The following is an 18,204-nucleotide window of genomic DNA, read 5'->3' on the forward strand; positions in this document are numbered from 1 at the left end:
TCAAGAATTGACTTTTTCTTGATTACCACGGATTTGTATAATAAAGTAAAGAATGTAAAGATTTTTCCTAGATCACTGACGGATCATAGTCCAGTTTGGATGGAGTTGATTCAAGAGAAAGAGGAAAGAAGATCCTGGAGAGTTAATGAAAATTTGTTTAGACAAGAGAAGAATGTTCAAAAACTAAAGGAGTGTTTAAAGGACTATTTTGCTTTGAATATGTATAAGGGGACTTCAATGTCAATGGTATGGGATGCAGGTAAAGCATTTATGCGCGGTGTTTTGATAAAAATGAATAATTTTTATAAGCGAAATCAGATTCAGAAACGTAGAGAACTTGAAGATGAAATTAAACTAAAAGAAAGGGCTTTGATTCTAAATCCTTCTGATGAAAGTACTAAAGAATCTGTAAAGTTATTAAGGTCACAATTTAATATGTTGATAGCAGATCAAGCTGCAACCAATTTATTATTTATGAAACAAAATACATTTTGTAATGCTAATAAGCCGGGGAGATGGTTGGCTTATCAATTAAGAAAGAAACAGAGACTGAGAATAATAGAGAAAATAAATTATAAGGGTAAACTAGTTTCTCAGAAGGAATTAATTAAAAAATCTTTTTTGGATTATTATCAAAACCTATACAAATCTACTAATGTACAACTGTTAGATATAAATAAATATTTAGCTGAGGCAAGTTTTCCTAAACTGACTGAGGATCAGAAATATGAAATTAATGGTTTAATTACTAAGGAGGAAATCGCCTCAGCAATTCAACAATTGAAATTAGGGAAAGCACCGGGTACGGATGGGTTAACAGCTGTTATTATAAAGCTTTAATGGAGGAGATGATTCAACCATTAAATGATCTTTTTAATGGTATCTTACAGGGTTTAGAGATTCCTCCTTCATGGCGTAGTGCTTTTATATCATTGATTCCAAAGGAGGATCAAGATCTTACTTTACCAAAAAACTATAGGCCTATATCTCTTTTAAACGTGGATTATAAGATATTTGTAAAAATTTTGGTAAATAGGCTTATGAGGGTGGTGCATCATCTTGTGCATAAAGATCAATCAGGGTTTATAACAGGAAGGTATATGAAAAACAATGTTAGACAAATTATTAACTTATTAGAATACTTAGATAAGAACAACCAAGTTCCTGCAGGGCTCATATTTTTAGATGCTGAAAAAGCATTTGACCAACTGAATTGGCATTTTATGCTAAGAGTAATGGAAGAAATGAATTTTGGTGAAAACATATTACAAGCCCTTAAGGTAATATATCAAAAACAAACAGCACAACTTATTGTTAATGGAGGTTTGTCGGAGGTTTTCACAATAGAGAAAGGTACTAGACAGGGGTGTCCTTTATCGCCATTGTTGTTTGTTTTAACATTGGAAATATTATTGATTAAAATTCGAGAGTCTCAGGAAATTAAAGGAATATATGTTAATAAAAAAGAATATAAGTTGAGAGCTTTTGCGGATGACTTGGTTGTTACTTTGTCGCAACCTGATTATTCTGTAGTAAACTTATTACAGTTGATTCACCATTATGGTTTGGTCTCGGGTTTTAAGATTAATGTAAATAAGACTAAAATTTTACCTAAAAATTTGTCGAGTCAGGAGAAGCAGATTTTGGTTAACTCGACGGGTTTTGAGATTGTTAATAAGGTAAAATATTTGGGGGTGATGCTGTCTGTTTCTAATGCAAAACTATTTAAAAATAATTATGAAAGGTTGTGGGTCGGGGTACAGAAAGACTTGAAGAATTGGGAAAAGCTGCAATTATCCCTAATGGGAAGAATTGCAGTGATAAAAATGAATATTCTACCCAAGTTTCTTTTTTTGTTTCAAATGTTACCAATTTTGAAAAATGAGATTAATTTAAATGAGTGGCAGAAGGGTCTCAATAAATTTATTTGGGCAGGGAAAAAACCAAGGGTTAAGTTCAAAATTATGCAAGACTTCCGTGAGAGGGGCGGACTCAAGGTACCAAATTTGAAATTATATTATGATGCGGTGGTTTTAACATTAATTAGTGACTGGGTAAATTTGACAAATTCTGAGATACTTTATCTAGAGGGATGGGATTTACTTTATGGGTGGCATGCCTATTTAATATTTAATAAAAAAATAGATTGGGCTTTTAAATCTCATATTTTAAGAATTTCTTTACTTAGGATTTGGAGAAAATATTATAAAAGTGATTTTAAAGTACCATTATGGGCTATACCTTGGCATGCGATAGAAGGAATAAAAAGAGGGGTTAAAATGGATATGGTGTCTTATAGACAGTTACTTAAATGGGATGGACAAAACTGGCAATTAAAATCACGGGAAGAATTAGCACAAGAAAATTTTACTTATTCTTGGTTCCAATATAGGCAACTACTAGATAGATGGAAGATGGATTGTAAGGTGGGTTTTCTTAGAGAAGATGAAAATCTTATTAAGCAACTGAAGGATCAAAGACAAACCCACATTAAGAGAATTTATGGGGTTTTAGTTGAATTGGACTCAGAAACGGAACTAATTAAAGATTGTATGATTAGATGGGCGCAGAACTTTGGTGAGCCAGTTTCATTGGACACCTGGGAAACTATTTGGGTGAGAAATGTCAAATTTACTCAAGCACAGAATCTAAGGGAGAATTTTTATAAAATGTTTTATAGATGGCACCTTGATCCACAAAAAATGTCTTACATGTACCCTGACGTGCAACCTAAATGTTGGAGATGTGGTTATAAGGAGGCTTCCTATTATCATATTTGGTGGTCATGTAGAGAGATAAAAGCATTTTGGATCAAAATATGGTGGAATATCCAGAGAATTTTTAGAAGGAGGGTAAAATTTACTCCGCAATTATTTTTGTTAGGTATTGTTACAGATTGTGATACAAAGGAGGTTGTATTGATGTTAAACTTGATCACAGCCGCGAGGCTGTTAATTGGACAATATTGGAAGAAGGAATCTTTGCCTACACTGCAGGAATGGTTTTTTAAAGTAGCTTATCTGGCAGAAATGGCAAAGATTTCGGCTTTCTTAAAGCAACAAACGCAAGAGAAGTTTTTTGCTATCTGGGACAAATGGATAAAATTTATACAATTTAGATTGGGTATACAAAAATATTATATAGCTTTTTCATAAGTTTTATTTTTATATATATTATAGATATCTTTTTATATATATAAATATAAAGTTTTTAATTTAATTTTTATTTTTATTTTTTTTTTTTATTATTATTTCTTAAGCCTATATTCTGCTCTGGGAAGCTCAGGGGGGGGGAAGGGAGGGTTTTTGGGAGGGGTGTGGGGTGGGGGGTTTTTTTTATATGTATTGTTTAATTTTTTTTTTTCTCTTTTGTATATGTTGTTTTTTGTTCTGTATTGTTCTTGTTTTTTTTTGTAAAATTTATAAAACTTTTAATAAAAAAAAAAAAAAAAAAAAAAAAAAAGGGTCTCTCTCTGTCTCTCTCTCTAAAAAAAAAAAAAAAAATTTTTAAAAATTTTAATAAAAAAAAAAAAAAAAAAAAAAAAAAAGGGTCTCTCTCTGTCTCTCTCTCTCCCCCTCCCTCTCTGTCTGCCCTTGGTCTGCCACTCCTCTTCCCCCACTCTCTTTCTTTCTCTTTCTCTCTTTCCTCTCTCTCTTTTTCTCTCTCTCTTTCTCCCCCCCCCCTTCTATCTGCTGCTCACCTGGCAAGCTTCAAGCTGTTGTCCAACAAACTCAGGGGTGGGCAACCTCGTCTCTTTTATGACTCATGGACTTCAACTCCCAGAATTCCTGAGCCTAGCTGGGCTAGCTAGCTCTCTCCTGTGCTTCCTGCTTCCTGCAGAGACGCAGCAAAGGGAGGAGCTCCACCCAGTAAGCTTTTCAGCTCCTCAGAGAACACTGTGAGTGCACTCTTTTACACATACACACAGACACACAAAAACACAAACACACACACACACACAGAGAGAGAGAGAGAGAGAGAGAGAGCAGGGAAGCGCAATTGCCTGTCTCTATCTCTCTCTGCAAAGGCAGAGAAGGCTGGGAGCCACAGGGAAAGGCTCAAAGAGCCGCATGCGGCTCCGGAGCTGCAGGTTGCCGACTTGTGATTTAGACGAAGAAAGAAAAATTGTGATGGTAGAAATATACTTACATCAAAAACAAACATTGTTAGTAGTAATCTACACACCAAATAATAACCGGGAAGAATTCTATCAAAATCTCCATAGAAAAATAATAGAAATGGAGTACCAAAATATTGTTTAGTAGGAGACTTTGATGCGATAGTGGATGGAACATTAGACTATAAAAGCAGTAAAACAGGAAAAACTGTAAGATTACCTAAGACCTTTTTTAATATGATAGAAGAAATTGGAGTATAAGATGTTTGGAGGGAAATTAACCCACGAAAATTACAATACACATTTTATTCAAACAGTCAAAAATCCTGGTCCAGAATCGATATGATCTGGATGACATCTGAACTGAGGATAAATATGCAGGAAATTGAGATAGAACCAGGTACATGGGCAGACCATTACCCTTTAAAAGTGATGTGGAGAGGAATACAAAAAACATCAAGATGGTCTTTGAACCAATCTATATTAAAAGAAAGAGAATTTATAGAACTAGCAAAAAAAATGCAGTTTTTCTTCAAAGAAAACAAAAAAGAAGATACAACATTACAAAATGTATAGGATACAGCCAAAGCATACTTTAGAGGTATAGCTATAACATACATGGCAAAAAAAAAAAAAAAACCAGAAAAGACAGCAGTATATACTATTAAAAGAAAAATTTGGAAAACTAGAATCAGAACTGCAAATGAATCCGCAAAAGAAGATTCTGAAAAAAGAAATGGAAACAATAAAACACAAACTAAATCTGTTGGATTCAGAAAAATTGGCACAGCAAATAAAAAGAGCAAAACAATTTTTTTTTTTGAAAAACCAGGAAGATGGTTAGCTTATAAACTTAAAAAACAGAAGAAGAAAATGATAAATAATTTAGTAGATGAAAAAGGTTGCCTACAATTTAAAAACGAGGAAATAAAAAGGTAATTAAAGAATATTACAAGAAATTGTATGACATAGAAGTAATTCCAAGAGAGAGAATGATCCAATATCTGGAAGAAAATAACCTTCCAAAAATTCCAGAAACCTGTAAAATTATGCTACAGGAAAAAATAACAATGATGGAAATAACAGAGGCCATAAGAAGACAAAAAAATGAGAAAACACCGGGGCCATATGGACTACCGGCAGAGTTATATAAAGCTTTACAAGGTATACTAAGTGAACCGCTGAAAGACGTTTGCAATGAACTTTTGTTGGAGGCTAAACTCGCAAATACATGGATAGAAACAAATATTAGCTTAATATCAAAAGACTCAAATTTGACACAGATAAAAAATTATAGACCGATATCGTTACTGAATGTGGATTATAACTTTTATTTCAAAAATGGCAGAGAGACTGAAAAGATACTTAACTGAATTTATACATTCAGACCAAAATAGTTTTTTGCCAAAGAGATAAATTAAAAATAATTTAAGAGTGATAATGGACATATTAGAATATTATGAATTATATCCAGGGAAACAACTGGCACTAATATTTCTAGATGCCCAAAATGCATTTGATAATGTTTCCTGGCAATTTATGATTCAGCAATTACAAATAATGGACTTTGGACAGAACTTTACAAACATGATAAAAACAATATACAATAAACAAACAGTGAAAGTGATAGTGAATGAAGACTATACTGAGAACTTTGAGGTAAGAAAAGACACAAGGCAAGGATGTCCATTATCTCCATTGTTATTTATTTTTACTCTGGAAGTTTTAAATAGAAAATATTAGACAAGATATAGAAATTAAAAGGCTAGAAATATAAATTACAAGCATTTGCTGATGTTTTGGTATTTATTTTAGAAGAACCTTTGGAGATAATTCCTAAACTATTGGGAAAGATAGAACAATACAGAAATGGCTGGACTGAAAATAAACAGAGAAAAAACCAAAGTAATAGTCAAAAACCTTACAGATAAACAAAAAAAAAAAATGTCGGAAAAAAACAGAATTGCAAATAGTTAAAAAAGTCAAATATCTGGGAATACATTTAACAGCAAAATGTTCAACGATAAAAGAAGATAATTACACAAAACTATTGAATCAAATAAAACTGGATCTGGAAAAAAATGCAAAAACTTGCAATTAACAATACTAGGAAGAATTGCTACAGTGAAAATGAACATACTACCAAAAATCTTATTCTTATTTCAAACAATACCTATAAAACTTGAGAAAAAATTCTTGAAGACTTAAATTCACTAATTTTGAAATTTATTTGGCAAGGAAAGAAAGCTAGAATTAAGATTAAAATATTACAAGATGCCAAGGAAAATGGAGGACTTGGTCTACTGGAGTGGGTTTTATATTATCAAGCATCTGTATTAACATTGTAAAAGAATGGATAACTCTTAGAAATAAAAGGCTGTTATATCTGGAGGGACATGATTTACAATTGGAGTGGCAATTGGTATAGAAAAAATAAAGTTCATAAATATTTCCAAAATCATTAGATAAGAAATGCATTATTAACAACGTGGGAAAAAATAAAATGTAAAATATATTTGAAAATTCCAGGGTGGTTGTCAACAATGGAAGCATTTGGACAAGTTAAAGAAACAATGATAAGATGGGCAAAAATTTTTGGATATAATATAGAATTAGAAAAATGGCAAAATTTATGGGAAAGAAATAACAAACTGACAGTGTCAACTTCCTACAAAGAAAATTTATATAAAATGTTCTATAGATGGCACTTGCCACCAGCAAGATTAGCAAAAATATTTAAAAACATGTCAGATAGATGTTGGAAATGTAAACATAAGTCAGGCATGCATTATCATGTTTGGTGGACATGTGACAAAGTAAAGAGTTATTGGGAAAAGATACATATCTGGCTAGAAAAGATGTTGGGAGAACATGTAGATTTTAAACCTGAACTTTTTTTATTAGGTATAAGCCAGAAAAGACTAACAAACAAAGCTTGTATTTGATTTTGCATGTCACAACAGCAGCAAGAATTACATTTGCGCAATACTGGAAAAATGAAGGAATACCATCAGATGAAGAAATAATCAAAAAATACTGGAATGTGCAGAGATGGACAGACTATGAGACTGAAAGAAAAAGAAGAAACGGAATATTATCAAACTTGGGACTTATTTTATTGATGGCTAGAGGAAAGAATAAAGGATTAGGAATTAAATATGTATTAGCAAATGTAAACTCAGACAGCAGGTTGGTTGAAAAATTATTACTGAATGTATGGGGGGAAAACTAATAAAAACTTTTACAAAAAAGTATTACATTTAATTATTCCCGTTTTTTTTAAAAAAAAAAATCAGCGGGTAAGATGATCACAGAAGATTCAAATCCCTTGTCAGAGCATAGAAAAATAGGTCATTTTTTATCATCAATTATATACTGGACTTTGTTTATTTGTTTGTCTTGCATCGCCACAAGTAAAGCATCCTACTAATTTTTCCAAACAAAACTAAAGCTAAAACGACCCGGAAGAATCCTAAAATAGAAGAGATTCCAAAATACTCACGTCCCATCCATCCTGCCACTGAGCTAAGGTTGAAGCCTACAGCCAGTAGCACAAGAGCCGGTATAAAGTAGAATACTGTACAGCCAAGGCTGGACCTATCACACGCCTCATATTTCGACTGTTTCAGCGGCACGTTGGGATATGAAGTCTTTTGTGTGTCTCATGGGCCAAAGCACTTCCTTCTTGAGGACTACAATTCCCAAGAAACTACTCGAAACATCCGATCTGAACTGATATAAGCCCATGAAAGTGCGAGCCAATCCAAGAGAGTTTAGATACAATTAAAGGCGGGGACAGTTTCCTAGTAAAGCTGTTGGTTTTAGCAGTCCGCGGGTATAGAGAAACCTTTGCAGGGGGAGTGGCGTTTGTAAAACAATCGAATAAAGTCCGGTCTCGCAAAGCGAAAACGGAAAACCGAATTATGGCTGGGGTATTGGCTGTGGAACAGTGACGAGGGCGATAGTAGCTTTACCGTAGCAAGCGGGAGGATCCAGAGAAATGCAGGGACTCGGCAAGTCAGAGCGCGCCGCTGACACTATTGCAAATTCAAGGCCGAGGCTACCGAGGAGCGCGAGCCCTTCCGGGCTTTTCCTGACATTCCTTCCTTGGAGCTTCCGATAGGTGGCCTGCCGCGGAGCTTCCATGCTAAGGAAGCGAATCTGGCTCAGATCAGTGACAGGAAAATGGGGATGGGATGAAAGCCGCGAAGAGCACAGAAGGGACGCTTCTAAATTAAGACGTGTAGCGAGAGGGGACTCTGTTAAAGAAGTACAACAATCATGGTTTGGGGCTATAGCCCCTTAGGCAGGATATGATTCAAAACTGCCCAGAAAAATTGCTTTCAAGCCAGCCTAACCAATGAAACTCCCCAGATACAGACAATTGTAGGGCATTAATACCAGATGGAAATCTTCCGTGAAATATCGCATTATGCTGGGGATCTCTTTGTAGACTTTAAAGTGATTTACACCTTCACAATGTTCGTGATGGAACCAAATTTGTGTTCTTGGTTATGTCTAATTCTGACAAGATTGGAGGGCAGTTAACAACGATTGAAACAGTTTGGTTAAGTTACTGAAATTAGCCTGTGGTGTCATTGAACAAAGTTCAGTGTTGTTCCCTATTAATGAAACTGACAGCTTTTTCCATTTAAAGAAAATCATTGTTGACATCCAATGAGAATTTTGTATGTTGGTGGTAATGAGACAGATGTTCACCATATCACATGATTTCTGTCAAAGAACATTTGTTGAGTAAGACTACCCAAATCTTTCCATAAAGTGAACTGAAAAGACTTCTGTATCAGTCAGTATGTATGGTCCTTGATTTATGACTACAACTGGGATCAGAATTTTCATTCTTAAGCAAAGTGATTATTAAGTGAGTTATATAAGTTTATGACCTTTGCCATGGTTGTTAAGTTCATGGCAGTTAAGTGAATCACATGGTCATTAAGTAAATGCTTCTTAAAAGCTGGCTGGGGAAGTAGCAAATGGCAATCAAGTGACCCCCCCCTCCCCATGTTCCAACCCTCATAAATATATGCCAATTGCCAAGCACCTAAATATTGATCATATGACTGAGGATGCTGCAATGATTGTGAGTACTGATTGTAAGTCATTTTTTTCAGTGTTGTAATTTCAAATGGTCACTAAACAAATGGTTGTAAGATGAGAACTACCTATACTTACAGGGGCCTTATTAGGCACGTCACAACAGGGTCCAATCTAAGAAGCAAGAATTACACTAACTGCAGTAGGAACTTCTAGCTCTTATTTATTAGTGAGTTTAAGGCAGAAACTGAACATTTTTAATCTTCCTGAGCTGCACTGCCTTTTGCAAGATAGCTGCTAACAAACTATCTGCTGGTTGATCATGTGTAAAACATTGGTGATTTGATCCAAAATTTTGGGTTTAATATCATAAAAAAACCTATATGACTGATCAATTTGGTTGGTCTCAATATCTAGGAAACAGGCATGGCAGTTTTTTTCCTGAAATAACATTTCCCCAAGAAGAGAGAACAAAGTTTCAATGGAAGACTTTTTTGCTACATCAATGATTTCTATTCATATAAGCTGGCAAGTTTGTTTTACTGGGAAACATGTTTCAAGTTCTTTTCCTGAAATATATTTCACCAGAGCAGAGAATTATTCTATGGGAGTGCTGTATTTCAAGAACCATTTTGTGACAGAAAGCTATCTTGCTTCACTTTGCATGTCGAATGGAACATACTATACAACATAACTGTAGTCTAAACTAGGATTTGGGAAATTCTTTTGTTCAAGGGCCAGATCCCACCTCTGCCTTTGTAGGTGTAGATGGCAAGTCTGCAGGCCAGACAGCACGGTGCCCTTGGACATTGCCAGCTTGTCAGCAAGGAGGCTGTTGATAAGCCTTTACTGCCACCTAGGACATTCACCCATACACGGCCCTCGGCTGAGATATGGCGCTGGTAATCTGCCGCACATTTGCCTGTCTATTCATGGCTCAGGGGCTGTATAAAAACAAATGGCAGGTCAGATTTAGCCTATGGGTCAGAATTTGAAGAAATAAAGCCTTAAAGTTTGGTATCAATATATTTATTACACAGTTTAAATATAAGTTGGAAACTTGTCTTGGTGCATTCCCTCAAACAGAGCACCTTGACATATCAATAAATTGTTGTATGCCCCATTCATCTTGTCCTAATTGTTTTTAACTATACATTTCCTGCATAGGTTTTGGCATCAAGACTTTCTAGTTCTACATGATTGATTGGTTTGCCTAGTTCTTCATGATCTTGACTATTAAGGAGTTAGTAATAGTATAACATTGAGTGACACTGTTTTTGTGTGCTTATTAGTTTCAGAAGTGTCTTTGTGTAAGACGAGCAGATTCTATACAATCTAACAGCAAAAGGATGCACCAATAACCCAACTTGAAAAAAATAGGGTGTATGAGGTGACTGAGACCAGAAGATTGACATTCTCAGTAGTATCCCACTACCTCTGGAAAAACTTTCTTACTAAGCAGAGGTATATTCCTACTCCAATGTTTCAGAATATAATAAACAGTCCTCTTTAAGACAGCATACTGATGGGGCTTCCGGTTTGCGACTGCGGTGCTGGCAGACGTGCGGGGCGATCACTCTGCCGTCCAGTTTTCTCCTGCCGGGGGACCCTGAAGAGGGTCGAAAGTCGCCTTGTAGGGACGATGAGCACAAAGAGGACCCCCAAGTGATTGCGGAAGGGCGGCAGCCCTCCTGTTTGAGGAGGACGGGGAAAAGATCAACCATCAACATGGCCCATCATTAAGCTGCTGACAGCCGAGGCCAAATTCACTAACAAGCAGCTTGAAAGCAACATGGAGGAATTGGGTGAGATTTTACCTTCTCTGTACCCCAAGTATTTTTCTTATTAAAAGCTTCCTGAAAACTTTTCCCCTAGCAAGGAGAGAGGGAAGAGAATTTTTTTTCCTCCCACCCTCTAAAATAGCAGTGTCTGACTACCTGGGGAAATAAAGCACTGAAAAGAACTTAATATAATTGGGCTTACGTCCTTTGGGAATTTGGGGACCCAAAAGATTCCTACTCTTACGGGGACCTCCTATTTATTTACTTGTAAAAAAGAAGAAAAAGAACTTAAATTGGATAAAAACGTAGCCTGGGATTTGAAAAAGACTTTAAATGCTATCGGGGACATCTTGTGGCGAAGCTTGGTACAGCAATTTATTATTTTTGACAAACAGACTTGCTCATAGCCCAGATCTGACCTTGGTATTATCTAAGAGAGATTAAAAACTGAGAGAGCAGCTGGGCAGTGAACTTGGTTTTTAGGAACTGTGAAAGTGAACACTTACTGACTCTTGTTTAATAAATAGCCTTCACTAAAAGACCATCTATAACCATGTCAGAAATGGAGGAGGAGCAGCAAAAAACTTCAGCTATGTTTAAACTTATACTTGAAAAAATTCTTGAAGCCACCGAGATAATCAAATCTAGACTGAAAGACCAAGGTGCCAGCTTAAATCTACAAAGCGGAACCCTGATTGCAACTACAATCCAAAAAACAACAGATGTGGAGGAAATTAGTACCAAGACAGAGGGCCTTAAAGATCAACAAGTACAGTTCACTGAAAATCCAGACAATGAAACAACAATTTTAAAAATGGAAATGATTTTCTACATAAATCAGAAGAAACCTGAGAAAGAAGACCAGATCGAATGGAAGATAACGATACCAGAGTAAATATGGGGATCTGGGCCACCAGGGCGACAACTTAATGATTATAAATGGGCCAGTTCTTCCAGAAAATTGGCAACTAGATGGTCTCCTTTAATTCAAGTAACATACACAAGAATGAAGGAAGATCTATTCGATGATTTAAAAGGATTGGTATGGAAGCCTGATTGGCATAAGAAGAAAGCTAGAATTAGGTTGAAAAAACAGGGTCTTTTGATTTATTAGACAGGATCCTAAACTGCCAACCAGTGAGCTAAAGGGAGACTTTGAGATAAGGGGAAATTTGATTATTAGATTTAAAATAGTTGGAAAATAGTAAAAAATAAGGGATTAATCTGTTTAATACTAAGGACTTAGACTTACAAGGGAAATGAAACTATTAGGAAATAGGTTTGAACTATTGATTAGCCCAGATAATATAGATGATGGACTATCTATACTCGATTATTAAGGTGGTAATGTACTAGGGTGAAAAATAGAAAACGTTTACGAAATAGAAGAATATATTTAAGTAATATGTGCATTTTAGATATTATAATTTTTACGAAGTGAAACAAAGGAAATTTGGGTTACCCGAAACTCAAATACTATGGATATTAAAGTTTAAATTGGAGTATTGTAATTAAAAACTAAAAATTAGGTAAAACTTAATAACAGGATATGGATTATTTATGAAGATTTATTAAGATATGTATAAGCAAAAAATGTATTGATAAATGTGATAATGAAGTTTTCACTGAATTTGGTACAATTAGAAATTTACTAGCTTAAATACAATATAGCAAATGTTAAGGGAAACAGAGTAGAAATATTTGATGATGTAACGAGATATGTACTAAAGATTTTGTTATTGAACTATTGATTAACCCAATCACCACGTTGCCTTCCAAATACTCAAATGTAAGACTGGAAAACCAATAAAATATTATTTTAAAAAAAGACAGCATACTGACTTGTTTGATAGCTGCTATAGATTTACAGTTTTTTCCTCATGTGTTGCAAGTTGCTTAGAATAAAACAAGTAGGTGGCAAATCAGTTTGAGACATCACACGTGGTTGTATCTATTTTATCTGCTCCGTTCCTGCTTTCCCTTAGAGAATATAAGTAGTCCTCAAATTACAACAATTGAGCCCAAAATTTCTGTTGCTAAGCGAGACAGTCAAGTGAGTTTTGTCCTGTTTTACAACCTTGCCACAGTTAAGTAAATCCTGTTATTAGTAATGTTAAGTGAATCTGATTTCCCCATTGATTTTGCTTGCCAGAAGGTAACAAAAGGGGATCACACGATCCTGGGACACTGCAACCATCATAAATATATGCCAGTTACCTAGTGCCTGCCCATGAGGATGCTTCAGTGATAAGTGTGAAAAATGGTCATAAATAATTTTTTTTCAGTGCCATTGTAACTTCAAATGGTTGCTAAACAAATGGTTTTAAATTGAGGACTATGTATATCAGACATGTCAAACTCGCGACATCACATGATGTCACGCAACGTATCGGGATGGTTTTGCCATTACCGGCAATGGGATGGCTGAGGCTTCCGGATGATGCATCCGGCTCATGGGCTGGCAGTTTGACACCCTTGATGTATATAGTAGAACTTTTTTAAAATGGGATTCACCTTTTACGATCTTCTCACAAGCAAAATTCAATGGGAAGCTAGATTCAGTTTACAACTGTGTTACTAACTAAATAATTGCAGTAATTCACTTAACAACTGTGGCAAGAAAGGTCATAAGATGGGGCAAAATTCATTTGGCAACTATCTCACTTAGCAACAGAAATTTTGGGCTCAATTGTCGTAAGTTGACAACTATAAAGTCTGAAGTCAATTCATAAAATTATTCCAAAAGAATGAGTTGAATTAGTCAACTCAGATTAGGGTTTTTATAGATCTCAGAAGACAAAGAACATTTATGATAAAAAAAATCTAGTCTCAAGAAACAGAGGTTGCTAATATCCCACAGCAGAAAAAAATCAAGATGCCAAATGTTCTTGGATCCCCTAGGCCAGTGATGGCAAACCTTTTAGAGACCGAGTGCCCAAACTGCAACCCAAAACCCACTTATTTATCACCGGGTGCCAGGTGGGCGTGGCCCACTGGGTGGGCGTCGCTGTGGTGGTCATAGCAGACTGGGTGGGTGTGGCCAAGGTGGGCATGATCACCTCAATGTTGCTCATGGGGAGGGATGCCTGTGGGGGCCAGGTAGGGTGGGGGGTCTCTGGAAGGTGGGACGGTGGGCAGGAGGCTCGTCCTGCTGGGTGAGGCGAGGCAAGGCAAGGGTGCCATTGTCACAGAGCAAGGCGAGGCAGGGGCTGGGGTGGCTGCTGCCTGACACCATCAGTCGCTGCACACAGAGGCCAGTGAGTGCATGGGTGCTGGGATGCATCTGGCCATGTGGGGGCAAGTTAGTGGGCCGCTGGTTGAAGAGGGACGGTTGCCATCTCCAGGGCATGGCATGCGTGCCCACAGAGAGGGCTCTGAGTGCCGCCTCTGGCACATGTGCCATAGGTTCGCCATCACTGCCTAGGCTTCAAATCTCTTTCATGACTGAAAGTAACTCCATTTGAGATTCAAATCAATCTCTTTTCAACTATGGAAATTTCAATACAAATGTAAACTATACACTAAGGCCACAAATTCATTCCAATATTCATAAAATTCATATTGGCAAATCCTAATATAATTGAACTTAAGTCCATAAAAGAAAGTTTTTAGCCGCCTCTTCTGCCACATTCCACATTGTCCAGAAGACCCTTTTCCAACTCCTAGGTGAAGTGAAGTGAAGAGACAGGAAATGCTCTGTCCATGAACTTCTTTATATTAGTTTTTCTTAGAATTCAAGCCTTTGCCTACATAGCACACATTACATGTCCATAAGGTAGCAACATACAATTTACGGGATACAGTAAATTCTTACATAGACACTATGGCTATGTAAAAAGCAACCATTAGAAATTGTTTATAATATAAGTTCTATAAAATAAAATTCCCATAAAATGTATCATGCATAAAATTGCCCCACTTTTCACAGCAGAGTTCCAGATAAAATCCAGAACCTGAAAATATGATTTATAATGTAGACTACAAATAAGAACTTCATTCTGTGTTGTAAAGCAGAAAAAGAGGTGCACAATTCAATTTAAAAAAGTAACTGAACTGGCTTTCATGGGAATAAATCCTATTAAGATTAATGGAACATCCCCAGGAATAGCAAACTAAACGAATCAAAGAGCAAGACCAAAAGATGCATTCAACTTCATCAAGGAAATATTATCCATCCAAAAATTATCAGACAAAGCAAAGTCTTGTTATTCAGGTCTGATGTCATACATCATCAGTTCTCTTGTTCTACAGTTTAAGAAAATGCTTATTAAGCATCTACCATGTCTAGCAATGCAGACATGTGGAATTCACAAGCTATTTCTTCTTCTTTATTAACTTTAATCAGTTCTTTCAGGGATGCCAGTCTGCTGAATAAAGAGGTATCTCTGTCTCTCCTTTCTGTCCCAACCTGAATAGAGAGAAGCAAAAACATTTTCAAAATCAAAGTACATAAACAGTAATAAAAAGTGACAAATACCTAGAGACTTGAACAGGATATAATGGTTGTAAGAAACCTGGGCTATATATGTTGGATCAACCCAGTTAATCCTAATATTCCCAAACATGCTGAGTATTTTTTGCAATCAAACAAATGTAAGAAAAAATAATTTCAGCTGCTTTTGATGAGCACAGAAAATACGGAACTAAGGAAGCAGGAATCCTAAATCAACAATTTGTTCCATTATAATGGTTGATTGCATAATCAGCCAGATATTTAGACTGGATTTGGCAAAGACAGAGATTGTTGTTTAATAATATTAAAGCTATTCTTGCAGGATGTTGTTATTATAGTTCAGTGATGGCGAATCTTTTAGAGACCGAGTGTCCAAAAACTGCCCCCGCTCTGCCTCCCGCCCTGCCTGCTCCGGCCCTGCCTACCCGCAGGGCTATGCACCGCCTCCATGGCCTGCCACAACAGATTGCCGAGGCAGCCCTGCAGCACCATGGAAGCCACACCCTCCGCCCACACCCCGCAGCATCATCTGCACACTATGGGGTGCAAGGGCAGAGTCTTGTTCTTGCTGCCTGGCTATGTCTTTAGCTGCGCTGCTCCGTGCAGGCCGTGCCTGGGGGCAACTCTCCTCCAGGGGGGGCTGCTGGTGAGGAGGGGACTGTGGGCGGAGGCAGGGCTTGGCACGCATGCCCACAGAGAGGACTCCGATTGCTACCTCTGGCACGCATGGCATAGGTTCGCCACCACTGTTATAGTTGGTCACACAATTAACCAGATATTAAAAGTGGATGTGGCATTTTTATCCATCTACAGAGTCCTTCCCAAGGACCTGGGTTAGGCAGAAGTTGAATGTTTGATGGTGTTAAAGGTATTGCCACAGGAAGTTAGCAGTTCCAAGTTAAGCTGCCTTTTGCAATTGACTGATGGTGATTTTGTCAATGCCAATAGTGTTCAAATGATGTTCCAGTTCTTTTGGGAATGCACTCAAGGTGCCTATTACTATTGGTATTATCTTTGCTTTCTTTTGCCACAGTCATTCTATCCATCCTAAAATGTTATTAATATTGATTATATTATATTAATATTAATTACATACTACAATGCTCATTAATACTACATAAATATTAGTTCAATGAAATCTGCATGAAATAATACAATGCATCAAGACCTAAATATTACAATAAAGGAAAAAATATACCCATTAACCAAAAAAAGTGAGAAAAAAATTGACCCTAAGTAGTAGAGAATGCCAACATTTCAGCCAACCACCATACCTTTTTTACACATTGCCATATCCTGTATTAGTACAATGCCTAAATAAGATTTTAACTGGAAACTAAGCTTGATCAAATGTCTAAAATAAATCATATTTGGATTAGGGAAATACATTAAAAATTACTATGAATGGTGAGGTCAAAAAGATTAAGACAGTTATTGTGGCAGCATTATTCAAGCCCTATCCTTTTTTAATGTGTGTGAAACACCAACTCATATAAAACATGTGGGACATCAATTGTTATGCTGTTATGGCTATCTTGACATTTTACTCTGCCTGGGGATGTGCTGACTACTAAATAATATAAGCTATCATAAAAAATGCAATTCTATTTCTAGAATATAGAAATGTGCTTGGATTATGTCACAATTTTATATGATTTTACATTATGTTGATTCCCACATCTTTCCCAAATAAGTCAACCATCAAGTATTAATTGACAAGAACAGCACTATGGATTAAATACAGTGGCTTCACCTGATCTATGAGATTGCTCTTGCAGGTCACATCCAACTCAAATCTGGTGGTTTTGATGCAGCCACAATACAAGGCCTAATCATAGCAGTTCCACTGGAATAAAAGTGCCAGGTTTACAGTTTGCTGGGGATATGTAAGAAGCTGATTGGGCAGAAATTAATGTTATTGTTTTTGGCTCCTTCCTGTAACTGACTTACACCAGTTCTCAAAAATAGGAAGAGGGTGGTTAAGGGAAGTGAATAGAGTCCAATATTGCAGCCCACCACCATTATATTTTAATTTATAGGTTACCTCTGGACTTCTTGATTTTGGAATTCTGACGAATGGTTGAATAATCTGAGGCATAGATACTAAAGATTCAGGAAGATAAAGAGGCAAAGACAAGGTGTCCTGGAGTGTCTCAGAATCTTTAACTAACAACCGCTGCAGTTGTTCATCAAATCTAGACAAAACAAAATGAAACATATAAACAAAAAATTGATTACTTCCCATGACAGTTCAACAGAGGTTCAAAAAGATTAATAATGAATTTAGACCATCATCATCATCCCAAAAAGGCAAAGATCACATGACATTTAAAAATAGATATTTAAAATTTAGCATCCTGCAACCTAACCTTCAATGGCCAAGAATAAAAAAGAGACCAAAAAAGGAAATTGATATGAAAGGATGCAGCAATCCTAAAAAACTGAATCACACAAACAAGGGTATGGTTTAAGTTTTCTCCCTCAACAAAGAAACCAAAACCAAAATGACCAATGAATTGGCAATAAAACCCTACACCATACATCATATAACTCTTCTTCAAAATAAAATCTATGGCTAAGCTAAGGAATTTACTGGAGTTAATCAAATAATCACCCTTCAAATCTGTAGAAAAATGGTAATAGTAGGTGATGTAGCGAATGTAGCAGTGGAACTTGTAATGAAAGACCTGCAGGAGTCATCTAAGCCAAGAAGATGCAAGCCAGCTTGCTGGACACCAAAGCTGTCTTTGGAATTAGGATGAAAGAAAACAGCATTTGTTTGTTTGACAACATTTTTA

General features: G+C 36.3%; 2 protein-coding genes across 4 annotated transcripts in view; both read right to left on the minus strand.

The window, feature by feature from the left end:
• Positions 1-7,771, minus strand: part of LSS (lanosterol synthase) — a 59,889-nt gene extending 52,118 nt beyond the window's left edge. The window contains exon 1 of the mRNA XM_039326287.1: positions 7,620-7,771. Within this exon, the coding sequence (XP_039182221.1) occupies positions 7,620-7,630 (11 nt within the window). The 5' untranslated portion in view covers positions 7,631-7,771. The remainder of the gene's footprint in view (positions 1-7,619) is intronic.
• Positions 7,772-14,647: 6,876 nt separating this feature from the next.
• The window catches only part of LOC120300398 (minichromosome maintenance complex component 3 associated protein), a 90,639-nt gene continuing 87,082 nt past the window's right edge, over positions 14,648-18,204 (minus strand). For all 3 annotated transcript variants that reach the window (XM_039326351.1, XM_039326352.1, XM_039326353.1), the window contains exons 28-29: positions 17,451-17,601; positions 14,648-15,361 (exon numbers count right to left, since the gene is read on the minus strand). In XM_039326351.1, coding sequence (XP_039182285.1) covers positions 15,221-15,361; positions 17,451-17,601 — 292 coding nt within the window. In that variant the 3' untranslated portion in view covers positions 14,648-15,220. The remainder of the gene's footprint in view (positions 15,362-17,450; positions 17,602-18,204) is intronic.

This window comes from Crotalus tigris, unplaced genomic scaffold, assembly GCF_016545835.1.
Source record: "Crotalus tigris isolate CLP2741 ecotype Arizona unplaced genomic scaffold, ASM1654583v1 scf7180000024340.7048381, whole genome shotgun sequence".
Taxonomy (NCBI): domain Eukaryota; kingdom Metazoa; phylum Chordata; class Lepidosauria; order Squamata; family Viperidae; genus Crotalus; species Crotalus tigris.